This window comes from Lucilia cuprina, chromosome 5 (assembly GCF_022045245.1).
Source record: "Lucilia cuprina isolate Lc7/37 chromosome 5, ASM2204524v1, whole genome shotgun sequence".
Taxonomy (NCBI): domain Eukaryota; kingdom Metazoa; phylum Arthropoda; class Insecta; order Diptera; family Calliphoridae; genus Lucilia; species Lucilia cuprina.
In genome coordinates this window covers 64,991,317-65,018,322 of record NC_060953.1, presented here as the reverse complement: position 1 = coordinate 65,018,322, position 27,006 = coordinate 64,991,317, and the positions used below count along the sequence as shown (strand labels likewise).

The following is a 27,006-nucleotide window of genomic DNA, read 5'->3' as shown; positions in this document are numbered from 1 at the left end:
TTGCTTTAAGATTTTAATTTTATTTTTTTAAGAAATTTATTATTATATTTTTTGCATTTTTTTCATCATCAATTAAAGTGTCATACATTATTAACAGACTCTCGTAATAGGGATTAACGTGCACATCACTCATATGTCAAAAATTTTGACCATAATAAAAATATGAATTTCAACTGTAAAAATATAAAAACATACATATGTATGTATTCATGTATGTATAATGCAATGCATACAAGAGAATAATATAAAGATTAGTGTGAACAAGTAAGAAAGTATAGTCGGTTGTAGCCAGCCCATATGATACCCCTGCACCAGTTATGAATATTATATTTGATTTATTTTTCATAACAAAATATTTATCTTGAATATTTTCTTGTTTCCGAAACATTTAGGCAAAATGGGGTCTAGGAGCAAATATGTGCCGATCCCTATAAAATTTAATAAATACATTTATATTTTTTAATATTTTGCATGGAATTTCATCGCTATATTAGTGTGAACATTTTCTAAAGGGGACTTTTTATAGGAGCTACTATTAAATGTTGTTCGATCTTTATGAAACTTGGCAAGATCAAATCTGTATCGTGATATATGTTTAACATAATTATAGGCTTAAAAGCACAAATGTTAACCATTTTCGATAGGTTTCGTCCATGGTTTAAAAAAGGCGTATATTTATCCAATTATCTTAAAAATTGCAACCTGTACCCAGCGTACAAGTTTTACCTGAAAGACAGACGGATGGACATGGCTTAATCGACTTAGAAAACAATTCTAAGCCGATTCTTATATTGCCCAATAAAGTGGTGTAGGTTATAACAAAAACTGGTCGAAACCTAAACTCTAAGATATACTTTTTCAAAAGCAGCTGAACTAGATCCTAATTTTGACTCATAATTTCAACATGACATTAAGTTTTTGAGATATTATTCTTTAAAACGTTAATATAATTATATACTTTTCAAGGTCTAACGGTCTATGACAGTAAATTTTCCTCGCTCGCTTTTGATCGCAAAAGTTTAGAATTTTCTGCTTGAATTTATCCCGAAGATTTAACAAGGATGGAATCGTCGATATTTAATATGTAATGAAACCTTCACACATTGAAAGGCAATACGAATGGAATATTTGATAGTCATATGGCTTTCTTCATTTCTTTGAAATGATTTAAAAAAAACCGAGTCGCATTAGATCAGGGATGTATTTTTTAATGTAAAACATGCAAAACAAGTGAAACAGCTGTTGCAATCTTGCTTTGTTATTGTTTTATACTAATCATGTAAGCACAAAAATATAAATCATACGACTTTTATTCTCCTTTTTATACGGATGAAATTTAATAATACTTTTTCATTGGACTTTTCATACAAAGTGTATGATCGTGTGAAGGGACCTTAAGCTACCAATATCGTATAGCTATTTGTATAATTTTTTAATAATGAAATAACCCAGAAACACTGTGGATTTGTTCAATAAAACCTCGCAAGCAACGTCTCCTGTAATATGACATGGACTTTTTACCTAAAGCCCGTATTTTTGGCAATTTTTTGAGTCGCAATAACTCTGAAAAGACACTTTCATTTATAAAATTTTATATTTTATCGGCTATAACAAACTTTTCACTTTAAAATTAGGGTTAAATATCTTTGGTATACTTTTCCATCTTTGTTATTATATACATATATGTATCTTTAAAAATATCAACTTTTGTGAATCAAGGTTTATTTAAAGTTTTAGGTTTAGATATTTCAAAAAAGATAAAATATATAAATTGGAAAATTTGCATTTTCCGATAACAGATTTAAAAAAATGGTGTCTTCGGGTTATTGTTAAGTTTCAAAAAAGGGAAAAACTAGTTTTTTATGACGCGTTACCTCGAAAACTTGATGAGGTTAGAAAAAATCAATTCAGCGCAATACTATTGATAAAAAATGTGTTGTCATGTGTTATTAATGTTTTTCAAATTTAATCAAAACAAGAAACAATAATAAAAACATTTATTTAAAGTTTGAAACTTATATGTTTATAAACATAAAAACCTTTTTTGCAAGCATTTTATAGATAATTTATGACTTAAAAAAAACATGACTTAAATCCTCAGCCATCCTCTTTATTTCAAAAATTCTACCTGAAACATTTTGAAAATATTAAATCTAAAAACTTTTTATCTCTTAAGAGGCATAAAATTTTATTCTTTTTCCAGAGAAAAAAAACTAAAAGATCATTACAATGAATATATAGTAGTATGTAATAAAAAAAGCTTATAGCCAAAAAATTAACTACCACCCAATGTTTGCGGATCGCTTTTTTAGAAAAAAAAACTGGTTTTTATTTAGAAAACACATACTTCCGCAATGGCAAACCACAGAGCGGAGAGTTAAGTCAATTTTTATTAAAGTATAAATCAGACTAGAATAGACAGTTTTTATACTTTTTTCAATAGAGATTTAGACAATCATGTAGACAAAACATTTTAGAATTAGAAAATCAAACAATATAACAAATGTTATAACATCTCTCAACAATGGTATTAGTTTTAACTATTCGAATATAAATCTTTTTTTTAATATTTTTTTATGGCAGTTAACAATACACTAAAAATAATTTTGATAGGAAATTAAATCACTACATGCAAATGTGAAAACTATATAGGCCGATGAAAATTAGCAAATTTATTGAAAGCTTTACTCTCCTATTTTCTCATTGTTTGGTTATATTTGATCGAAACCTTATATTGATTGTTTTCATGCAAAAATTATTTAACTGTTAGATGATAATCAAAGGTTAAGATAATGGGCCTCACAACCTGTGAGAGTTGGAGAACAGAACTGTAGTAGCATCTAAAATCGTAGAAATCAGAATAAGCGAGATATTTGTAAAAAAACTGATTATTTTTAACCTTTGACCTCTCCAAAATATCTCGCAAGCGTACATGAGATTAATTGATGAACTTTTAGTCTCTTTACTAAGATCCCAAGATAAAGCTTTATGACAACCTCTCTTATGCTTCCTAAAACTTCCAAGTTCTTTTAATTTTTTTGACTTATTTTCCTGTGTGAACATATGTTTGACCCCTGCCCTGTAGAAAGTGTAATTTAGATATATGTATAACAGGTTATCTGAGGCTATGAGTCAATCTTTCTTATGCTTCCTAAAACTTCCCATTTAGTGTAGTTTTTTACTAATATTCCTGTGCGAACATATTTGACCCCTAACCCATATAAGATGCTCTTTAGAAAATGTCTTAAGCTGGAGGTCCATACCATGCGTTCTAAACTTTCTCTCACTCTATGCGTCTGTCAAAAAAGTAGAATCCATGTATTTATATGATGAAAGTTACAGGCACAAAAACGTACAATGCCTTGACGCGTAGAATACTTTCTAGTTTTATAAGCGGCGCAAGAACATGTCACCTGATTTTGACATTTTATTTTCTTAATTTAATGCATATTTTTCAATTTGATTAAAAAAGTTTAATGATTACGCATAAAAAGCGTGGCATGTTACTTAAAACATAGAACGCGAAGTAGGTATGAAAAGCGCGTAATGCTATGACGCGATGATGCGTAGTGTGGACCTCCGACTTAAAACGTTCATAATTAACTGTAAAATGTCACTGTAACCATGAGAAGTATATGTATTCATAAGAAGTTATAAACGGCTATGTGTCAACCTTTCTCATGCTTTCTAAAACTGCGACCTTGCCCGAATCAGAAAAATACCTTTTGATACCGAAATTTCTTTAAGTGTATATGCAATTTATACTATAGTTTTTATTTAAAAATTATAAAACAAAATGTTTCTTAAAATGGCAAGAACAAGTGTCCAGTTGTATTTAATAATGCTTACGAGTTGAAATAAACATATTTCAAAAAGTAAAAAAAAAAAAACAACAAAAAAGTTTTTAATAAAAAAACTAACCGGTCTACAGCTGGTCGATTGATCGAACGGATCGTTCGTTTGTTCATTCGTTCATAACATGAAAATAGCACTAAAAACAAAATTGTATTGAATTGAATGGGAATTGAGTGATCCAACAAACTATTAAATACAAATATGAGGGTTGCATAAAAAATATGTAATTATAACAAACGAATAATAATGAAAATAAAAGTTAAAAAGTTAATAAAAATAAGAAATAATAATAAAAAATCGACGCCCCTTTTTACAAGTATGATGAATTAAAAATCAAACATAAATTCCATAATAAAATTTCCTTAAAATATAAGGGCTGTTAATTAAACAAAGATAAAGTTTTAATAATACGACTGAGAACCAAACAGTTCAAGTTAATTGTAATCAATTAAGAAAGAGCAAACGAAATAAATTGTCCAAGAATTATAAAAAAAACAGAAAACAGTAATAAGTAAAATATATGACTCATGCAGCATAACAACAGCAACAACAAAGATCGATAAAATAAACAGCAACGAAAATAAATTACAGAAAATGGACCATACCCTGATGTAAAAAAGATTGTAACTCGTTTTAACTCACAAATAAAATCCACTCAAAAAAAAGATATAATGTAGATTCCAAAAGAATTCAAAAAAAATAACTCAACATACGAACACGATGGAAACTACTTCAACAACGACGACGACAACAACAACATTTAATTACTCAACAAATACTTTACGTACGTTGCCGCGTAAACGACGACCTCGCGCAGTGGGTGAAGTGTCAATAACTTGTCCTTCAAGTTGTGTATACTTGAATGCCGAAGTTACAGAGGATGCCGTTAAAAACGAGCCTGTCTATCAGAATACTTGCCTCGATGAATTGAAAGAGAAGTTGGCAACTGTGCAAAAACCAAATAACGTAACGCCGAGTGTTCGACAGCGTCAACGAATACATTTGACTTTTATACGTGCCACTATAGCCGAAGTGGATGAAAGGCGTGAAGGCATGGTGATGAGCACATTTGTAGGTTGGTATTTATGTAGTTATTCATATAAGCATTTTGTTCTTCTGGTGTTTAAAATAGATTGTTGCTATCAATCTTTGTGAACGGACGCAGAAGGTTAGCAACTTTGTTATTGGTGATTATATTGGCTTGAGAAAAGAGTAAATTCGCAAATTAAAATTTTTGTATACTTAAACTAGGGAAGGAATATGACGGTTATAACTTCTGACATAACAAATCGGAAAAGAGTGAAAAACGTCTTCTATAATGTATGGAGATTTTGGCTGGTCTCTATTTATCTATCTATCTATCTATCTATCTATCTATCTAACTATCTATCTGTCTATCTATCTATCTATCTATCTATCTATCTATCTATCTATCTATCTAACTAACTAACTAACTATCTATGTATCTATCTATCTATCTATCTATCTAACTATCTATCTATCTATCTATCTATCTATCTATCTATCTATCTATCTATCTATCTATCCATCTATCTATCTATCTATCTATCTATCTTTCTATCTATCTATCTATGTATCTATTTATGTATCTATCTGTCTATCTATCTATCTATCTATCTATCTATCTATCTATCTATCTATCTATCTATCTACATATCTTGATTGTCGTAATTGGTTAACATATTCAGTTGAAAAGTATAAAAAATTCTGCGGTTTTAAGAAAAATATGATTTCATTCAACAAGTATTATTTAAATACTTATGGGCAAAACTATAGTCTCTGATTTGTTTAATTAATTAAATTTATGCAATCTATTAATGTTCGCAAAATTAATTAATATTAAAAAACTTACTTAATTTAATATAAAAAAACTAGGTTAAATTATGCTCCTCATGTATATATTTTCTAAAATTTTGATTTATTTTATTGCCATAAAATTAAAAATGTTTAAATAACATTACGTTCCCTTATTTCAGATGATCCCGATCATTATTACGAACAACTTTCACCGCAAACCATCTCCAAGCGACACTCTTTGCTTGAGCAGACACGAATGAATAGTTTGCAAAGAAATCAGGACTCGATTCGCGTGTCTAAGCGTGGCAAAAAAATGTCCTACTCAGCACATGCACTGGGACAACACATATCAGATGATTCATTTGATTCCGATACCGATTACTATGAAGATGGTGAAAATTTTAAAAATTCCCATAACGACAGTGGTGTTGATATAAGAACCACTAAATTGCCAGATCCTCCAACTTCATCCAATCAAATGTATTCATTTGTTAAGAAATTTAAGAATTTCATAGTGAATAAGAAATCTCCAAATAGTTCTAAACATGGTGGTAGTCAGCAAAAGATCTATGATAGTTCATCGCAATTCTATGCCGCAGGACAATATGAGGGAAAGCCGGAAACTACGGCATTAGGAACATCATCTTCATTACAAGTACCAGCCACCAAAGAATTAAGTACTTCTGAAAAGAATTTAATATTAGCTCAAAGTACGGTCTCTAAACCGGAACCTTTAAACACTTCTACTACACCGAGAAAATCTAAAGCGGGTAAAAGTTTGAAATCTCGCATACGCAAGAGTTTAGTAGGATTTGATAATAAACAATTATCCACATTAACGCCTACCAGAAGTACCTTCTATATTGAGGATCCAGCAAATGACGAACATAATGGACAGTTGGATTCGGGATTTTCGGAAAAAGCTTTATCGGGAGAACTGCCTACCACAACGTCTATACCAACAGCAGAGTCACAAAGACTATCAACTATGGCACGTAAATCTAAGAAGGAATCTAAATTAGCCAATTCACAAAGAAGACGCACTACTATTGGCATTAGGCCTCATGAGCCACCACCACCTCCGCCACCAGAAAACAACACTAAACCCAAACGTCAAAGCAATACCTCCTGGTATGCCGAATGTGGTGTTTTCAAAAATGGCACCACCAATTTGTTACAAGATGATTCTCAAATAATAAATAGTCAAAATGGTAGTTCGGGCAGTAGTTTTGCGGCCGGTTCTACTTGGTATGAGGAAGCTGGTTTATATCAAACCAGTGGCATATCAGTGGCCAGCAGCAGTGGCAGTTCCGGTGTTTCTACCAGCAATGAAGCGGGACCGGCAGATGAAATGTCTCATAGTATGTTTAGCAATGAACCTCTGTATCAGATCTATAGTGCTGCCAAATTAGAAGCCATTTCACGAGATATGGCTGATGAGAGTTCCACAGATGGTTATGAGGAAATAGGCGATCGCCTTAAGAATGGCAATGCTAAGGAAGGAACTCGTAAATCTTCAAGACCTTCGGCTTTACAACTGGTGGAGCCCAAGGGAAGTCCCGAACGCACGTTGTGGAGTCAAATACCAGAAGTTATTAACTCGTGTATAATACGTAAGTAGTATGGAAACAAATCCTTTTATTAAGTCTATATATACCCAACAGAATTTATTCTTCCTAAACTCCTTTTTAGAACACAAAAGTAATAGTTTAAAATCAATTTATTTCCAGCCACAATGACCCCACGCGAACGAGCTTTAATGGAGGCCAAATTTGAAATAATTACTTCCGAAGCCAGTTACCTTAAATCTCTAAATCTCTTGCGCACTCATTATATGAATCATCCCGTGTTTCGCGATCAAAATATTGTTAGCTCGCGTGATCGCAAATCTTTATTCGCTCACATTGTGCCGGTACATGAATGCTCAGAAAAACTCCTAACAGAATTGGAATCCTGCTGGCAGGACAATATAATGTTAATAGGTTTAAGTAAACGCATATATGCTATAGCCGAAAAGCATTTCCATGTCTATGTGGGATTCTGCGAACATCAAGGACGCATGGATCGTACCTTGAAACATTTGCGTGAAGGCAAAGGACTGTTTGCACAAAATTTGGAATTACTCGAGTCAAGTCCGGCGTGCTGCGGGCTAAACTTGCATTCATTCTTAATGTTACCCATGCAGAGAATAACAAGACTGCCTCTCCTAATAGATGCCGTTTTCAGTAAATGTCATCCCAATGATGATGAGTATGACAATTGGAAAATGTGTTTGGCCATAATGAATAAAATTGTAACGCAATGTAATGAGGCGGCTAACAAAAGTGAACAGGCCTTTGAAATTGAACGAATCTCCAGACAACTAGAATTTAATCCATCTGTAATACGACCTTTGGCAATTGCACCAGCTGGTGTTTTGGCTCCCGGCACTAAGCCACGTTATTTAGTTAAAAAGGGAGAGCTAACACATCTGATATGGCGTGGAGATGATGCCAAGCTAACATTTGGCAAAAAGTTTTCAAAGACTACAATATTTGCCTTTCTCTTTTCGGATTTGTTGGTACTGACAAAACGTAAAGCAGAAGAACAGTTTTCGGTATTTGACTATTGTCCGCGCAATATGTTGACAATAACTTCGGGTGACTCACTGCCACAATTACCAACCAAAGATTTAAATAGTCAAACTAGTAAGAATTTAATTTTAATGACTCTGCTAGAGAATCATGAACGTAAAACTGTGGAGTTGGTAAGTTTGATATCGAATTAACAAATTAAAATTTGTACTAATTTATACATTTTATTTTGCATTTAAAGCTTTTGTCCTGTCCCTCAGTGTCGGAGCAAGAAAGATGGTTACAAGCTATGCGTCCTCCGGAATCAGAAACTCCCGGTGAGAAACTATATGAACAATGGGATTGCCCTCAGGTCATAGCCAAACACGCTTACGAGAATAATGAACCGGATGTTTTAAATTTAGATGTAGGAGATGTGGTAAATGTCACACGTAAATTGCCAGATGGTAAGTAAACTAATTTTGGGCATTTTACCAAAATAAAACAAAAACGTTTTCTTATATTTATCTCTCTCCTCTTAGGTTGGTATAAGGGCGAACGTATACGTGATGGTGCTGTCGGTTGGTTCCCCGGTAGTTATACTGAGGAGGTTAATTCGGTTCATGTAAGAGCACGTAATCTTAAGCAAAGACATCGTTTACTCACCTTTACCGCCACCTATTTGGAATCACAAAAACGCAATAAATGATCAAAAAGTATATTATCCCTGAGGATAAAATGTAGTTTTTAAAAGTCAACATACTATTAAGATTTGTATAGAAAACCCCCGATTTGTGTCTTTAGTCCAAAATAAAGTAATATTTATATAGAGTATTTAAAATGTATGTAATTGTCATAAATTAAAATAAGCTTTTCAAAATATTTTTTAATATGTGTTGTAAAATATTTAGGAAATTGTGATATTGAAATTATTATAAATTTTTAACTTTTTTTTATAAATATTAAAAATTATGTATGTATTTAAGTTAAGGGTTGTCGATTAAGTTGAGTCGTAATAAAATGTATTCAAATAGTAATCGTTTAATAATTTAAAAAAATTTGTTAATTTAATACATTACGTTAAAACAATTAAACCATATATTGTAAGTAAAAAATACGAAAATAAATAAAATTTTAATATTAAAAAAAATAAACAGGTAGAAATGGTTTGGAAATCGACATATTAAAAATGTGTAAAATCGGCATACAGGTGTCGCTGTATATGAAGTGATGCCAAGTTTTATAATAATATAATTTCACCTTATTTGAATATAAGATTAAAGAGGAAGATAAAGAGATGGTTTATAAGAAGCAAATTAAGAAAATGGAAGGAGACAGAGATCAACATTATTATTGCTAGAACGATTCGAGTCAAATTCACACCGAATTCGACAATTTGCTAAATGCTAGAACACGTTTTAGTTGAACGTCTGACAGATTAGAAAGAACTGAGAAATGTGACGACGTCAACGGTTGATAGCGAATTGTATCAAGGGTCCATACTATCAATAGCTAGTGATGACAAATAAAAGAGCGCTCAGATTCATTCTACCGAGATCACGAGCAAGTATGCTCATGAGACCAGCGGTCTTGAGTTAAACTATTACATTTATAGTGGGACACTATAGAATTGATCTATGTCCAGAGTAGACAATCTTGACCCAATTTTCGACAAAGTATCAGCAATATAATTGTTGGTTATGTCCCCGTGTCCTTTGACCCAAACAAGGGTTACTGTTGAATGTATCGCAATCTTATTAAGTGACGACCGATATTCTTGGACAAGTCTTGATGTATAGTATACGCCGATCAGAGATTTAATAGTAGTTTGAATATTAGTATATATTCTGATATCTCCGTTAGATATCTGAAGCTAATTTTATGACTTTTTATCGCTGAAATCTCAGCATGTGAGAAACAGTACTTATTAGTGAGTTTACTGAGATGTTTTGGTTCTAAATTCCTCAATGTATAGGTTTCCATCAACAACTTTGTTTGTTTTTGATCCATCAGTAAAAAGCTATATACTATAAAGGAGTGGAAAAGTGAAGGTTTAGGATGAGATTTACATTGTTTGCAAGACCTCTGAAACAGAAGTTCCATCTGTTTGAAATACTTAATTTGTAGGCAGAAGAAGAAGAAATTTATAAAAAATGTCTTTATAACGTATTCTTAATTTTTTTTTTTTGACATTATATCTCGATGTTATGTTCGTATTCTGCGTATCTCAATCTAGGTTAACAGATTTTTGTCCATTATAACGTAGTTCTTCGTTAAATTATTTTCTTTTTTAATTACGTTATTTTTTTAATCGAATATTCCCATCCCTGTTTGATTGGATTTTTCGTTAAGTGCTGCCAAGTTACAGTAACACTCCTTATCATAAAGAATACGTGAGCAAAAGTAAATGTCAAATAAAGTGAATACAACAAAAAAAGCAAACAATTGAAATTTTTGGTGGAATATTCTTTCTTTTTTTATAGAAATAATGTACAAATTTTAAAAATTGTACATTGAAAATTATATAGAAAACTGAAAAAGTAAAAAAAGCTTTCATTAAAAATGAATACACAATTTCATACACCATCATTTGGTGATGAACTTTTTGATATGGGCGATGCTTCATCCAACTCCACTCCCACAGCGAATTTTTTGGGAGGACATGGAGTAAATACTGCTACGTATATGTATCAACAACAACAGCATACACCAACAACGGTAGGAAAGGACAATATTTGAAAAAATTTTTTTTTTATTGAAGCCTCATAATTGTAAAAAAAAAATAGAAAATAACATTAGTGTGAATTCTTTAAGGCTATTTGAAGTTCTATTTCTTGGCTAAATCGTACAACAGTATGTGTAGTATTTTTGATTTCTGATCCATATTAAAAATACCTTTTTTCAAATAAACTGTTTGCAGAATTTCAAATCCATGAAAAATTCTTTCTAAATTGAGTGTTATATATTCTTCTTTAAATCACCCTACTAATAACTGTGTAACTAATAACTGTGTAATAACTGTGTATGTAATTTGTATATTTAATCTATGCAGCATGTTAAAGCTTTAAATAATATTTTTTTAAATAATTTTAGTTTGTTTTAAAAACGAAACCAATGAAGAAGCTGTTAGTGAGTTTATTTTTAGTGTTTTTGTTTAATTTAACTAAAAACAAATACCGCCACAATACATAACATTATTATCTTTTCCTCTTTCTTTCGTTTTATTTTTATATTCTTATGCTATTATAAAGTTTATTGTGTGTTCTTTTGTGCTCCCCACTTTCTAGACAAAACGTATGATTAGTCTTCATAATACGTCAGATGAATACCATACGGCTAATGAAGAATCATTTAACGTAACGGCAAATAATTCAATGAACAATTCAGTGCTACAAACGAATATCAATAACTTAAACAATGTTCTGCCTGGCGGGACAACTGGAGGAGGAGGAGGTGTTGTAACACCTTCGCCCACTACCGGGCCAACAACTATGGCTGCTCGCAAGCAAATGGTTCCATCAGATCAAAATGAACCTGCCAAACCTTTGTCCGCATATGCTCTATTCTTTCGTGATACTGTAAGTGCTATTAAACAACAAAATCCCTCTTGTTCTTTTCAAGAGCTATCTAAAATAGTGGCTTCCATGTGGGATGCTTTAGATCCAGCACACAAAAATGTCTACAATAAAAAGAATGAAACAGCAAAAATCGAATATTTAAAACAAATGCGTGTCTATCAACAGCAGCAACAATTGAAACAAGAACAACTAACAGCAAATGTTAATGAAACCGTACAAACTGAGGCCAATGTGCAACAACAAACAACAACAACGGTACAACAAATGACGCCAACACCAGCCGTAGTAAATAATCTAAACAATCAACAAAATACCGAAGTAATTAATAACAATAATACAGCCGTAACGGCCACAAATGCTACAGCAAATTCAGGAGCACCTTCCGAAGAACAAATGCGTTTATTAACAGAAGCTGGTGCGGTACAAAAGTGTACACGTGAAAATTGTAATAAACGTGCCATCATTAATCCCGACTGGGAAGATGAGTATTGTAGTAATGAATGTGTAGTAATACATTGTCGTAATGTGTTTAATGCTTGGGTACAATCCAATTTAGAGGCTAAACAGCAACAACAACAGCAGCAACAGCAACAAACAACAACGCCGCAAACTACTACAACCTAAACTATTTATCTTTTTTTTATTTATTTTAATTTCTTTTCAGTTTTAATTTTGTTTCTTTTATGTAAAAGCTTATTTACAAATTAAATTGTAAAACATTTTTACTATATATTTAAGAAATAATTTTAAATATAATTAATAAATTCTATTACATTACATTAATTTAATTAAATGTAAATTCGTTTTTCTTTTCTATTTTGAACAAGTGTTTGACTAATAAATTTTACAAATTCACGTGGCTTTTAAAATAATAAATTTTAAAGAAAGTGTAACATTAATGTAACATAAATGTAACATATTTTTGGAAATTATATGTAGAAGTAAAATCTGTTATTGACGTAGAAAACAACGGTTGGTAACGTTAAAGCTTAGATTGCAAACTTTAGAATTCAAAATTAGGTTTAAAAAATAAAAGTTAAGTTATATGATGGGAATTTATAGGGATTTAAAAGGTAAAAAAAATAGATTAAAACATCTTACTTTTTAGCTTCGATCCAACGACAATTGCCTATTAGCGCCGGAACTACTCGGAGTTTAACGAACAACGACCAAGGATTGTCAACTCAGTCACACCGCCTTTACACGTATCGCTGCTGCAACATCAATTTTGCAATATGTAATAATTTCCAGTGTATCATATCGAAATATTATCTATTTGTGGGACATATTTAATAAAACCGACTAGATTTTATGGTATAAAGTCCGATATTTTTGCAAACATATTAGATTATTCTGTAATACATTCCTGGCAATGTTGTTATTAGCTTTGGGTATTATGTTTTTTTATGTTCTTGCAATATGGATGAGAAAATTCCTTTTGTGGGCCGCATTTTTCATACTACTCTGTAGTTGTCTTTTCAAAAGCCTGCCCACTGTCACTTAAATCATTAACTGCAATAATGGCGGCACTACAGATGGCAGACGGGTTTGTGAACATTAATAAGATGGGATGACACCACATTGCCGTTCCGTTGCCGTTTAGCTTAATAAAAATATTAAATTTTTTTATTGTCTACATATGTATATGCCCCCGGGCATGTTTCCTTGATGAGTGTCGCATCATGGTGTATTACAATCCAGGGGTAGATAGGTGCCATCAATACCTGTAGTCTTCCGGACTATAAATTGGTGTTGGCAATTTACTGCCTGGCCAAGTCCTTGCATAAATTGAAAAAGAGGTCTAACCAGAGCACCATATAATCTGGTACTAGGGGTGGTCAGTTGGCGGCAGGACTATGTCCTGGCTGGTCAGTTGGTTGAGGTTCCTTCGGGATCTACGTAGCGGCTGTGGTTGAAACCCAAATCGCGGGAAGAGGGTGCTTGGTTAAAAGACTGATACATGACAAATATGATTTTCAAAATACATTTCTGTTATCGTTCCTAGATGCTGGAGCAGTACGAATTACAGAGCATGACTGTCGATTAATAAAATGTTGGATTTGAGCTAATAATGGAAAGATTGGGTATACGAGGTGGAGTTTTCTGATGTCTACTTGCATTCTATAGAGAGTATGAAGTAACTGATGGATTTGATGGTTCGAGTTGGTGCAGTAATGTGTTATTATAGTAAGAAGGGAAGGATGGTCGTGGTGCAAGGTCGTCATTGCCCATCTCTTTGATTTATTTAGCGATTTTCTTACATGTTTGAGGGAATGCTCAACTTATAACAGTGTGGGTCTTTGTGACCACTAAAATAAAGTCTTGTCAATTAATAGACATAATTCGTGTTTCGGACTACCAATAACTAGATTATTGTCTAGACTATAGGCTAGTCTATTGACTAGAATACAGGCTAGATTATGAAATAGACTGTAGGTAAAACTTAACAATGCTATGACTGTAGACTAGACAATACAAAACTAGACTAAACCCTGAAGACTAGAATAGGACTGACTATAAACTTACCTATAGACTACACTATAACCAAGACTATAGACTGAAATAGACTATAGACTAGAATATAGATTACACTATTGACTTGACAATAAAATATACTATAGACTTAACAATAGATTGGACTATAGACTAAAATTAAAAGTTAATTTTAGAACCAATTTATTTTGTTTATAATCTTACCACCTTCTTTTATTTCTTTACGATTTTACTTCTAATAAAACAAAATTAAATTTCTGCTAAATATATTTTTTTTTTTGTTTTCTTTATTTGTATTCATACATAATTTTGTTTGTTTGTTTTTATTTCTTTTAATTTATTTTGAAAATTGTATGTTTTGCTTAATTCTGTTTTTTTTTAATTTGTTTAAAAAAAGCCGAGAGTTATTAAAATATATATAGGTATAAGTATAGAGTATATAGTAGAGAAAAAACGATATTAAATTCATAATTATAATATATATTTTAAGAAGATTACTTAAACATTATACACACTTATATAATTTTATAAATAATTAATATATAAAAATTAAAATTATAAATATATATAAAAAAATAATAAAAAATTATATTGTTATATAATTAATTGTAAATCACTTCAAACTAAAGCAAAAAAGTATAAGAAAAATTTTGATTTTTTTTAAGAAATTTAAATAAACTAAAATTTAAAAAATTAAAATTAATAAGACGTTTCGCAGAAACCTTTTTGGAGAAAAACAAAAACATACATAATAAAAACTTCTTACACAAAAAAAATTAAACTTGTTAATTTATAACTTAATGAGCCGTTTACAAAAGATATATTCAAGAAAATTATATATGTAATAAAAAAATATTTAGTTTTAACAAAATATTTTAAATTAATACACAATTTTTTTAAATATGTAAATATATTGACTCAAAAATGTTATTAATTTTATATTAAACACAATGTGTAATAAGAGATAAATAGGGCGTACGTGTAAGGGAGAGTGTGTGGTTGTGTGAGAAAGAGAGCTTAAAGCTTTTTATAAAAATATTTGCATTATAAAAAATATTATTTAAAAAAACATCATATAAAATCACAACAAAAAACAAACATGCTTTATATAAAAAAAATTATGTATAAAAAACAAAACGGACGCCATTGTTAAAAAAACAGAATTAAATTTTTAATTAAATTAAAAAAAACTACAAGAGATTTTCAGTAAAAGCTTAGAAAAAGAGAGTAAGTTGAGTTTAATAGTTTTAAACCCGAAGGCAGTTATTAATCTTATTTATTTTAATATGCAAAGCAATATATTTAAGCCAATTTGTAGAAAACCAACATGGAACTGTGGCCAAATGAGTAGAGTGTTAAATAGGAGTAAAAATAAAGCTTTAAATGCGAAAAAAAGCTTTAAAGAGATCATTCTATTGCTATTGAAACTCCTGTGTAATTCTCTCATTCGTTTTCTTTTGTTAATTTTTTTTACACAAAATACCAAATTCTAAATTATTAATTAACCAAACTAATTATTAAATTGTTTTTTTTTTTGTTAAATATTCTTATTTTTTCTGATGATTCAAAGTTTTAAACCTAAATAATATCACCAAATGGTTTTCTATGTAATGTACTGTATATTATATATTATTAACTTATGTGCTAAAAAAAACAAACTTATTTTCTTTGCTGTTTTGAATTTTGATTGACAAGTTTTTTTGTTTTGTTTTAAGATTTCAATTCAAATTTTCTTATTAAATGTATGTGTATGTATGTAAGTTTGGTTATTTTAATTATTATTTCCTTTAAAGGGGCGGGTTTTTTTAGTTTCTGCTTTAGCTTTTTGTAAACTTAATATTGTTTGTATTTTGTAATATTGTGCTTTAGTTTTTTTTTTTCATTTTAAATTTTCAAAAACTTTTGTTTTTATTACTAAATCTTTTCTTGTTTTTTTCTTTTTAATCCTGGTTTAAGTTTCTAAGGTGTCAAACTAAAGCTTGCTAAATTTCGTTTTTAATTTTAACAAGCAACTAATTACTTTTGTTTTTGACTAGAGTTGCTGTTTAAGAATATTTGAAGCCAAATTTTAAGAATCCAATAATCCAAAAAACGGTAGTATTTATTATAATCTGCAAGAGAAAGTTATATAAATTGTTATTTAAAACAAAAGATTTGTGGTAAATTCTTTATAGATTGATATAGTTTTTAATAGTGATGTAAAGAATGTTGATGAATTGAGTAGTCAATGGACTATTCCATTGATGAGTGTATGTAATAGTCTATAGAATGTCTATTGTCCAATCTATGGCTTAAGTCCCAGTCTATAGACCAGACTAAGACCCAGTCTATAGACTAGTCTAATACCCAGTCTATAGACTAGTATAAGACCCACTCAATAGACTAGTTTAATACCTAGTCTAAGACCAGTCTAAGACCCAGTTTATAGACTAGTCTAAGACCCAGTTTATAGACTAGACTAAGACCCAGTATATAGACTAGTATAAGACCCAGTCTATAGACTAGTCTAAGACCCAGTTTATAGACTAGTATAAGACCCAGTCTATAGACTAGTCTAAGACCCAGTTTATAGACTAGTCTAAGACCCAGTCTATAGACTAGTCTAAGACCCAGTTTATAGACTAGTATAAGACCCAGTCTATAGACTAGTATAAGACCCACTCAATAGACTAGTTTAATACCTAGTCTAAGACCAGTCTAAGACCCAGTTTATAGACTAGTCTAAGACCCAGTCTATAGACTAGTCTAAGACCCAGTCTATAGACAAGTCTAAGATTCAGTCTATAGACTAGTTTAAGACCCAGTATATAGACTAGTCTACGATATAGTCTATAGATAAATCTATAGACTCGATAAGGAACCAGTCCTATAGACTAGTGCTTTAACCTAGATAACTAGACCAGTCTATAGACTGGATTATGCACCAGTCTTAAGACAAATCAATGGACCAGTCTATAGACTAGTCTATAGATTGTTCAAACCTTTAGTAATTACTACAATTTACCTCATTTTATTTAAGAGTTTTTTCAATCAATATAAACCGTAATTAAGGTTCTAAAATCACATCTTCATCTATTCTTTTAAAATCATCATCATCATTTGACACTGTGCTTCTTCTTCTTCCTGTACCCCTTCCTTCACATTTTATTCGATTATTTGTAATTCGTTTATATCGACATCGGCGGAATCTTTACAGAATGTACTCGAACGTTCTAATTTTGAAGCGACCACAATAGATGGTTGCTGCTGATGATCGATATCGTTATTTTCATTGTTCGCATTATGATGGGAAGTTTTTATGAGCAATTCGATCTTTTGTTTAACAGCCTGTGCAGTTTGATAAATCTCATTGGAATTTTGTAATGTGCGGTTTTTGTTATTAGTTGACTGGTGTTGTTGTTGTTGTTGTTGTGAATTGGTTTTATTTACAGCCATACCATGAGTGGTGGTTTTCTTCAAGTGTAAAGTATTCGGTCTACGTGTGGGTATATTTGAAGGTTGTCCATTACGACTGGTTATGACAGAGGAGTGGGAAGCTGAACGCATTACCGGGTGACCGCTGGATTGTTTGACTTGTTCCTCTTTGGCATTATGAGCCTCTTGTGAATTCTTAGGATTCTCTTGTTGTTTATTCTTTTCCTTTTCGGCTCGTCTGGCTAAAATTTCACGAGATTTGGCCGATAGGAAACTGTGTTTTGTTACCGGTGGGTTATCATTCTTACCCGGTACCGAAATGGAGCGTTTATATATATCTCTTGATGATTGATTCGAGGAAACTGATGATAGGCGACTGTGAGCCGATTTGGTGGTGGTTACTGATGAGGGACTGGAACCAGTGGAAGTTATTTTTTGTTGTAAATATTTAGGTGCTCTTGGACCTAAACTAGTAGGTCTTGATGGTTTTGTTGTGCCATTGACAGTTTTGTTCTTTTGATTAGTGTTGATGTCTGCTTTGACATTTTTTGGTCGCGCCAAGCGAGCAGATGTTAGCGATTCTCGTGATGCTGTTTTATTAGTAATCACTGAACTTTTCATGCTTTCATTTAATGAATCGACCCCTATGTCGGAGAAACGTTCAGTATCGGAAGACTTGTTAGTTTTACTTCTTGCCGGACGACAGGAAGCTGAAGCCAAACTGTCCAAGGACATGTTGTTGGTGGATTTTATGGTAGCCGCTTTACCATTGAGATGTTTACGTGCAGCAGGACTTGAATGTCTTGAACTTTCACTTGAAGATTGCTGGTAGTTTTGCTTCTTTGCCAGACTTGCTGGTATACTTGAACTAGTGCTGCTGCGAACCGGTCCCTGCGTAGTGGGTGTTTTCTTGGGTTCCAAATAACGAGGCCTCACATCGGACAGCTTGAGAGGTTGAGGTTTTGGTTTAGTTGTAGAATCAGCCGCCCTCAATTCGACGGGTTTCTTTGGTTCAGTGGTTTTGGTTGTTGCAGATTTTGTAGCCTCTGATTTAGTTCTGCGGTGTGTAGCGGAATTGGTATTCACACTGTTACGTTCTGAGCCGACGGTACTTTGAGATATACCTCGAAGAGATTGTGGAACATGAGCACGAGAATTTGATTTTAAAACACGACCTAAAAGATAAAAATTTGTACGTTGCGAATTAAGAAAAGGAAAATAGTAAAACAAGTTTCTGCTATTAACTTACTTGTTCCTTCTCTCAAATCATGATTAGCTTGCACACCCCGCTCGGTTGTTTGTACCGCATCGTGGGTCTGAGTGGCCTTATACAGCTGAGTATCGCCTGCCAAGGCTTTCTTCGAATGTGCCTGTATAGCCAATTTAACTTGCTGCAGATCTTGATTTCTAGTACTGCCACCAAATGAAAATGCTTTCGAAACTGGCTTGCCTCTTTTCAAATCTAAAGGTTCTGTTAATCTGGCCAACGTTTGAATTTTCTTTCTTAAATCCAAATCCATTCTTTGCCAGGCTGTTACTCTCATCGCCCTGGAGCATTGTCGAATAAGACACTGTTCGACGGCAGATAACAAAGAACTAACAAGCCTTATATACTCAACATCCCAGTCCAGATCTTCCTCCTGAAGACCTTGTAATTCTTTGGCCAATTCTCCTAAACCAGCAGGCATTTGTATGACTTTAGCTTGGAGCACAGTATTAAGACGGGTAATACGTTGATAACTACGGCACGCCTGATCTGCTGTTAGGGAGGAAGCTGTCCTTAGGAGCACACCTTCCAAACGTGGTATATGACAACTACGATCATGACCCAGGGAAAGGAAAGAATCGCTAGCAATTAAGCTGGCAAAATGCTCTGCTATATAAGTGTAGGCAGCATCTAAGATATCACGCACTAGATTTTCGCAAACACCTCCCCAACGATATGTAGCCAATTGGGCTAATAAATTGTCGCAATCCAGTACGCAATCCAAAACGGATTCGGAGGTCTTGAAGGATATTTTAGAAAAACACAATATTAATCTTTCTATTTTATGTACAATTAAAAGTTAAATTAACAAATTATATTTACCAAATAAGCAACAATCTGTTGACGACATCTACCCAAAATATCTCCAGGCAATTGAGCAAACTGACGAGTGGGCCACACCTTCAAATAATGGCGACAAGTCCATCTTAAACATTTGCGATACAAATCATCCAAGGCATGATTTAATGCCACCGGCAGTACTTGTAAAATTCCATCAATACAACCCGAACAGGGTTTATGGAAATTATGGCAATAATTCGTTTTCAAAGCGTGAGCTGTAACTTCCTTTAAACCCTCCAAACCTAGCAAATCGGCTAAAGCCGCCAATTCCATAAGGCTAATACCATCGGGTGGATGCGAAGCGCCCGAATAGATGTGACACAATGCAAAATGTACAGCTGAGTAAGAGTAACCCTGTAACGAGACCACACTAGTCGATTGGTTGCCCGCCAACATGGCAGCAAAATATTGGCAACGAGAACGTAAAATACATTTATGAGCCTTAATGCGCCGACCATGAACTTCCACAATCATATCTGTAGCGATTTCTTGCAAAAACATTTTCAGCAAATCTTCTCCCAGTCGTCGGGGTTGACGGCATGATATCGAAGACTCATCCATGCCTGATCTGCTAATGCTTGAAGCCAAACTGGAGTCGGCACTTAAATCGGTTTGTATATAGTCCATGTGATCTAAAGCCATATCATTTGGTAGAGAATTAGATATTTCCTTAGAGAAATTGGGAAACAGTCTGGATAAACTGCGCAAATTTTCCACCGAATTGGTAAAATTTTGAAAAGTGTTTCCTGTGGAACGGGACATCGTCCAGGAATGAGGTCTGGCTCGATTATCATCACGATATAAACGATTTATTTGCCGGTGATTACCACCGACACTTGTGCTCATGCGTTCGGGAGATTTTAAATCTAACTTCACTGGTTTATCCATATCCGAAAGCTTTACAAATGTTGTAGCCGTCGTACCAGAAGTCTTATCGGCCTCGGCATGTTCGTTGACAGTTTCCAGCAACATTTTCTGTTTCTCTATGGTGGCTTGCAGCGAATCCATTGTTAGATTCGAATGTATTTTCTTTGGTGATGAAGTTTCTTTGGCCTCAACTATCGTTTCCATTATGATGTTCGACATGCGACAAGAGGACGATGATGAGGCAAGATTCTGAGTTGATATGGGTATTTGAGAAGAGGTTGATGCTGCAGCTTGTAAGTTCTTCAAAGACTCTTCAGCCTCACGAGCCGCTTGTTCTTCATCCTGTTGGAAGGTTAAATCATCTGTATCAGTTGTAGATATAGGCGAAAGATCTTTAGATAGAATACCATCGGTTATGGAAGCCAAACTAGATTTATCAAAAGTTTCATTTATTTGTACATCTCTACGACGTTTCTTAATACGATTTGTCATGGCACCACCAACAATCCCCTCTTCTTCTCTTTCGCCACCAGAGCTAGTGCTTAGTTCTGATTTCGAGCCTGTATAATCATCATAGGGTGATAGAGAACTGTCTACCGAGAGTGAAGAAGTTTTTGAGATAATAGGCAATTTATCTATTATACTCATTAGACCCTTATTGCCATTATCCTTATCATTATTGTTGGTTAAACTTATTGAGCGTTTATATTCCGTATTGCCATTGGGATTGTTGCTATTGTTGCTCCAAGAGTGTCGTTTATTGGCTTCATGTTGAGCTCTTTGCTGCATGGATATTCTGCGTATGGCCGCCACTGTTATGGGTGGATCCAAATTGACTTTATAGTCCAAAGACTTTGATTCTCCGGTATTTGTTATTTCGTTTTCAGTAGGATTTTTAAGTTGATTCGATTTAGACATTAACGTCTCAGTAGAACTTGCAGAAGACTTTACACTTTCCACCTCAAGTTTCTTTTGATTTTGGCTGGTCAACGAACTGCTCAAACGTTGTGCCAAACTAAACGGTTCTTTGCGTGGCTTGATTTTAGAATTTTTATCACCATTTCCGAAATCAATAAACATGCTAAAGATGTTATTTTGCGAACTGTTATTGGATGTTTCATCAGGTTTCGCGGCCGGTTTTTGATGAGGCAAATCATTGTCTTCTTTTGCTTTATACTCGCTGGTGGAGAGATTAACAAAAAACTTTGAGTTCGACGGACCATTAAACGATTTACTCATTTGGGATTCTGTATTAATTTTCTTCTCTTTCGGCTTTTTATCCATATCATCGAGAGAAATAAAGAAGCCACAACCACTTTTATTCGAACTGTTAGAATCGGTACGCTCTCTAAATTTAGTGTGTGAAGTCTCTAAACTAGAGGTTGAGCTAGTGCTTTTACGTCGTTCTTTTTGGCAGTCGCCCATATCCACCACCCAAGAAGCTATGCCGGGTAAAGGTTTTCTAGGTTTAGGTTTGTGTCTTAATTCCACCTCCTCATCATATTCATCCCCTACAGGACGGGTGGGTTCAAAATCAAGCGATGTGAAACCACCCGAAACAATAGGACAAGTTTCGATTTGTCTTTTTAAAGAAGGACTGTCACACTTTTTCGGCTGATAGTCGGCTATGCAAGAACCACCTGAAATTATGGGATTGGCTTCATCAAACTTAGAACGTTTTGGTGTTCGGGGCATGGGTACCGGAGAATCGGTAGCATCACTACAATAGGCTCCAGAATCACGATGATGTGAAAAGGATGATGACGATAAAGTGTAATCTCGATGTATGGAGGATGTATTTGAAGAGGTATTGGGTTCTATATGCACTATTGAATTGTGAGGAGTATCCGGCAATAAATGTGGCTTTAGCTTTGTTATTTCATAATCCTCTAAATGATGCCGTGTTGCTGGCTGTTGCTGCTGTGCAGTATGACTAGGTCTATGTTCATGCTCGGACCACACTAAACTAGGAGCCGGACTAGAGGAAGAATAATCTGTAGTATAACTGACATCACTATGAGCCCCCGTTTGATTGTGTTGATTTGATGTTGCCATGTGAGTGTTGAGTAGCTTGGTGTGTTGTAGTGGTAAAGCTGTATACTGTGTCGGATTCTGTGTATGATAGGAGGAGAAATTGGTAAATTTTCTTTCGGCCAAAGGATGACGCATTTTAAATAAATCCGAGGAGTCTGAAGAGTCTACATCATGAGCTAACGACACTGAGGCTTCGGTAGGGTCATCATTGATTAGACCATTTTTATGATTTTCGATTAACTTATTCTCCGTTTCGCTGGGATTATTATGATCTCTTTTCCAGAGTTTCTCCTCATCCGACAAATTACTTACCGATTCATTCGACATTTGAGTATCATTTTTATGGCCATTATTAGCATCATCATCTGATGAACATGATGATGAAGATTTAGGTCTGTCTGGCGGTGTATTAATATTAGTTTCATCGGCTAGATCTTTAGATTTAACTTTGCACCTGGCAAATGCTTTATGGAATGTTTCTAATTTCTTTGTGGGTGAATCATCATCTGCTGATGCCTTAACCTGTGCTTGTGTTGAGGGCTTAAAAGGCTCCACTTCATCTTCATCGCACAGCGAAGAAGCATCGATAAAACAAGCACTAGTCTGTGAAGCTGTCATGGGATTTTCTACCTTATTTAGGAGAATATCACGTTGCAGCGAAGAAGTACTATTGCCTTTTATTAACGAACTAGTATCTGCTGTTACCGAATGACCAGCCGAATAGGTACGTTCTCTAGCCAACGGCTCTAAGCAATCCAAATCCTTGTTTTTTATAGCTAAATGCGTGTAGGAAGATGAAGGCTCTTCTTTATGCGATGATTTACAATTATCTTTGGCGGCAAAATTTTTCTCCAACAAACCAACACAGTAGTTGGTTAAATCCACATCTGCTTGTGGTATTGTGTTATTGGCAGCGGCATTTGCGGCCGCCTGAGGAAATACCGATTCCCAAGAACCAGTCTCTGAAGAAATCGATGATGTTTCTAGTATAACAATTTCCTCATTTTGTCTTTGTTTTTCTTCTTTAGAAGGTGTGGGATGTAAATTGTTCGTTAATGAATTATTGATTTTTAATTTAAGCGGTGGCAGGATGGGACCTTCAAAATGTTTATTATCCTTCCCCGACGAGGAGGAGGAACCAGGATCTGTATTTATAATATTCGGAGTAGAGCAAATATTATGATCCTCGCTGGGACTTATATTAGTACTGCTGACAGGAGAAAATGTGTCACGTTCTTCATCACCCAAATCAACTTCACAAGTCTTGGTGGAGGAACCAGAACCTTGACGTGGTAATAGTTCCAATGCATTCAAAGGTCTTCTTATATCTTCACTATATTGTGGTGCAGAGGAAGAAGAACTAGAACTTGTGCAGGTGTCGGGACTTAAAGGTGTTGTTACATTACTGCTAGTATCCATGTTTATTTAGGAGTTTTTTTATTATTTTCTTACTTATGATGAATGCATTTAAATATAGTAGTTTTAAATTTGTATCTGTTGTTCTCTACAAAAATTTTTTTCGGGACGGTCACGTTTTATTTAGGTTCGAAGGGAAACTAACAAGTATATTTTTATTATAAATATTTAGTTTTATATTATAACAATAATAATAATTATTTTTTGTTGCTGTTGTTGTTGTTTTAAAGTTTTTGTTCTATCTGGCTGCTAGCGACTGTTTAGAATAAACAATGAGTTTGTTAGTTGAGTGGTACTATAAACACACTACATATGGCGCTTGATTTTCAATATTTTTTAAAAAAAGCTCTTAAAGAAAGATTGCCTTCCAATTCCGTTGTTGTTGTTTCAATTTATGTAGATATTTTTTAGAATTCTTTTTTTTTAAGGAATCGTTATTGTTCTTTAGTTATAGGCAAAAGTTATTTTTTTTACAATTGTTGTAACTTTACATGGCAACGTTTGTATTATTATTTTTATTGTTTAGTAGATTTTTTCCAATATTTCGTTATCGCAGACAAGTATAGTTGAAGCATGCAAAACTTGTCTATGTAGGAAATGGAAAATAACAAAAAAAACTCTTAGTTCAATAACGTCCCATCATCTTTATTGTTGTGGAGTGAAAATAAAATATGTATGTTCACAGAGCATTCCAAGCTTAACTACCAACAAGAAAATGTGGAAGTTGCAAAGTTTGTTTTAGTAAGCAATAAAAGCTTATTTAAAATATGGTTGATTTTTACTTAAACAATTTTAATTTTTGTCTAAAAGTGACGTTAATCAAAAAGTCAGACTTTGATTTGTGTTGCTCATCTCAGCAGCCAGTATAACGCTATAGTGGCCCAAACAAAATAAAGTTTTTTTTTTGTTTCTTTTTTCATATAAACTCTTGAAATCGATATTGTTCAGTTTAATGCTGTAATGGTTTTGTGATTTCCACTGTGGTTGCTGCTGCTGGTGTGTCTGTTTTATTTGCTGTTTTAAATCTGCCTAAATGCCTTGATCCAACAACGTATTTAAACAATTTATCTTGTATCTTTAATGCATTTTAGCACCCAATTTCTTATCGTTTATTTCTGGTGTATGCTGAGAAGAATAAAGAGAGAGAGAGATATATAGAGAGTGAATGTGTATTTTTCTAGCTTATTACAAAAATAACACTTAATTGTTTATTTGTTCTAGTAGATGGATGGATGGCTACATGTATGACTGAAAGTGTTTTTTTTCTAAAGAAGCTACATCCACTAGTATGTCGCTTTTTTCAAACAACTTCAACAGTCCCCTCTTAGCTTAGATTCTCTTGACTCCACCGCGTGTTTCTCTGTTAAATGTTTGCTATTTTAAGTACTTTTTGTACATGTTTTTAGTTAATCTTCAAGATACTTATAACGTCACTTTTTAGTTTGTTTTAGCTGATGATAATGCTGTAAATGTAAATGTAGTTGCTGTTGCTGCTTTTGATTTTGACGATGATGAAGTATTTTCGTTAAAGTAAAAACTCTTTGCATCTGTAAAATTTACTGCTGTTTTATATTGCATGTATGTATGTATCTATCTCGTAATGAAGTTGTTTTGTTTATTTGTTAATATTTTCGTTTAATTCGTTGTGTTTACAAATCTTTTTTTCAGCTTTTCTTGTTTTTAGATCTGAAATATAAAAAGATATAAAAAATACAATTAGTAAATTGTGTGTGAATGTCTTTTTTAATTCTTAAAACAAAAAATCTTATAAAGATTAAGTAGAAATGTTTAAAAATACAAAAACATTGTAAAAGGAAATAAATATTTGGTTACACGAAGGGTCACAACTTAAAAAACAATTTGTCAAAGTTTGTTGTTTTCTTCTTAATTTTAAAAAAATTTTTAATAAATGATTTATTTATAAGTTTGAAAACTTCGTTTAATAAGTATTTATTGAAAAAAAACTAATAGCGATTTTGTAATTTTTTTAAATTTATACTTGTTACAAACTGTAGATTAAGTTATCTCAAAGATAGAATAAGATAATCATGATTAGAAACCAAGAATTGTTGATGACTTAACAAATCTAAAACCTTTTGTTATTGACAATTCTGTAGGCATTCAACTCATCTTTACCAAAAGTTTAAATATTCAAAATTTCATCACAACCCTTATACAAGTTAATTAAACGTTCTTTTCGCATCTTTTAAATAGTCTCCGATGAAATTTATTTTTTTGCATATTATCTAAGGATTTCATTTAAGGCCACTAACAAACTAAGTTACCTTGAAAATAATCAAAAAAAAAAAAAAACGTTGACAAAAAAACAAAAGGTTGAATCTGCAAAAAAGCAAACTAAGCAAATAAATCAAGCATTTTTGTTTACAACAAAATACATACAACTAAACTTCACTCTACCTTTTGTATCTCTGTGTGTTTTTCTCGATTTTTTAATGTAGCATCTATCTAGATATGTTAGTATGTGCAAATACATAAATATATAATTTACTATAAACAACCTACGCATTCTAGTTAAAAGACAAAACACAACATGTAATACTAGTTTTTCAAAAAAAAATAATAATAAATAAAATGTATCTTTAGTGTAGTTTATTGTTCTCAATGTACAGAGGACAGATAGACGAACGGAAAGACATTCATTTAAATTTTTGTACCTTAGAGAATCTGATCAGAGATTCCTAGAAATTGGTTGTAAAAAGAAGTAAAAAATTTCAATTTGTATGAATTAGATAGATAGATAGATAGATAGATAGATAGATATATAGATAGATAGATATATATATAGATAGATAGATAGATAGATAGATAGATAGAGATTCCTAGAAATTGGTTGTAAAAAGAAGTAAAAAAT

General features: G+C 32.8%; 3 protein-coding genes across 8 annotated transcripts in view; 2 read left to right on the top strand and 1 right to left on the bottom strand.

Moving 5' to 3' along the window:
- The window catches only part of LOC111675062 (rho guanine nucleotide exchange factor 16), a 46,306-nt gene extending 36,987 nt beyond the window's left edge, over positions 1 to 9,319 (top strand). For 4 of the 5 annotated variants that reach the window (XM_046952681.1, XM_046952678.1, XM_046952679.1 and 1 more), the window contains exons 2-6: positions 4,447 to 4,930; positions 5,853 to 7,286; positions 7,404 to 8,419; positions 8,488 to 8,692; positions 8,768 to 9,319. In XM_046952681.1, coding sequence (XP_046808637.1) covers positions 4,576 to 4,930; positions 5,853 to 7,286; positions 7,404 to 8,419; positions 8,488 to 8,692; positions 8,768 to 8,934 — 3,177 coding nt within the window. In that variant the 5' untranslated portion in view covers positions 4,447 to 4,575 and the 3' untranslated portion in view covers positions 8,935 to 9,319. The remainder of the gene's footprint in view (positions 1 to 4,446; positions 4,931 to 5,852; positions 7,287 to 7,403; positions 8,420 to 8,487; positions 8,693 to 8,767) is intronic. The other variant, XM_046952677.1, reaches the window with a different exon arrangement.
- Positions 9,320 to 10,657: 1,338 nt separating this feature from the next.
- Positions 10,658 to 12,551, top strand: LOC111675058 (TOX high mobility group box family member 4-B). 2 transcript variants are annotated; one of them, XM_023435757.2, is made up of 2 exons: positions 10,658 to 10,943; positions 11,513 to 12,549. In XM_023435757.2, the coding sequence occupies exons 1-2, from the start codon at positions 10,788 to 10,790 to the stop codon at positions 12,425 to 12,427; spliced, it is 1,071 nt and encodes a 356-aa protein (XP_023291525.2). In that variant the 5' UTR covers positions 10,658 to 10,787; the 3' UTR covers positions 12,428 to 12,549. The 2 variants fall into 2 exon arrangements, with proteins under 2 accessions (XP_023291525.2, XP_046808962.1); XM_046953006.1 differs by lacking the exon at positions 10,658 to 10,943 and adding an exon at positions 11,316 to 11,354 and having other exon boundaries at positions 11,513 to 12,551.
- Positions 12,552 to 15,161: 2,610 nt separating this feature from the next.
- On the bottom strand, positions 15,162 to 25,820 carry LOC111675066. The gene is made up of 4 exons (XM_023435779.2): positions 19,800 to 25,820; positions 18,960 to 19,716; positions 17,301 to 18,885; positions 15,162 to 16,407 (listed from the first exon to the last, which is right to left on the bottom strand). Exons 1-3 carry the CDS (start codon positions 24,135 to 24,137, stop codon positions 17,441 to 17,443), a joined length of 6,540 nt encoding a protein of 2,179 aa, XP_023291547.2. The 5' UTR covers positions 24,138 to 25,820; the 3' UTR covers positions 15,162 to 16,407; positions 17,301 to 17,440.
- Positions 25,821 to 27,006: the final 1,186 nt, after the last annotated feature.

What these genes read in the sequence shown, in the direction of transcription:
- LOC111675058 (XM_023435757.2), top strand. Translation starts at nt 10,788, where the DNA reads ATGAATACACAATTTCATACACCATCATTTGGTGATGAACTTTTTGAT. An exon ending in AACAGCATACACCAACAACG is followed by an intron (nt 10,944 to 11,512) that starts GTAGGAAAGGAC and finishes CCCACTTTCTAG; the next exon opens with ACAAAACGTATGATTAGTCT.
- LOC111675066 (XM_023435779.2), bottom strand. Translation starts at nt 24,137, where the DNA reads ATGGATACTAGCAGTAATGTAACAACACCTTTAAGTCCCGACACCTGC. An exon ending in AACAGATTGTTGCTTATTTG is followed by an intron (nt 19,717 to 19,799) that starts GTAAATATAATT and finishes ATATCCTTCAAG; the next exon opens with ACCTCCGAATCCGTTTTGGA. An exon ending in TGATTTGAGAGAAGGAACAA is followed by an intron (nt 18,886 to 18,959) that starts GTAAGTTAATAG and finishes TTTATCTTTTAG; the next exon opens with GTCGTGTTTTAAAATCAAAT.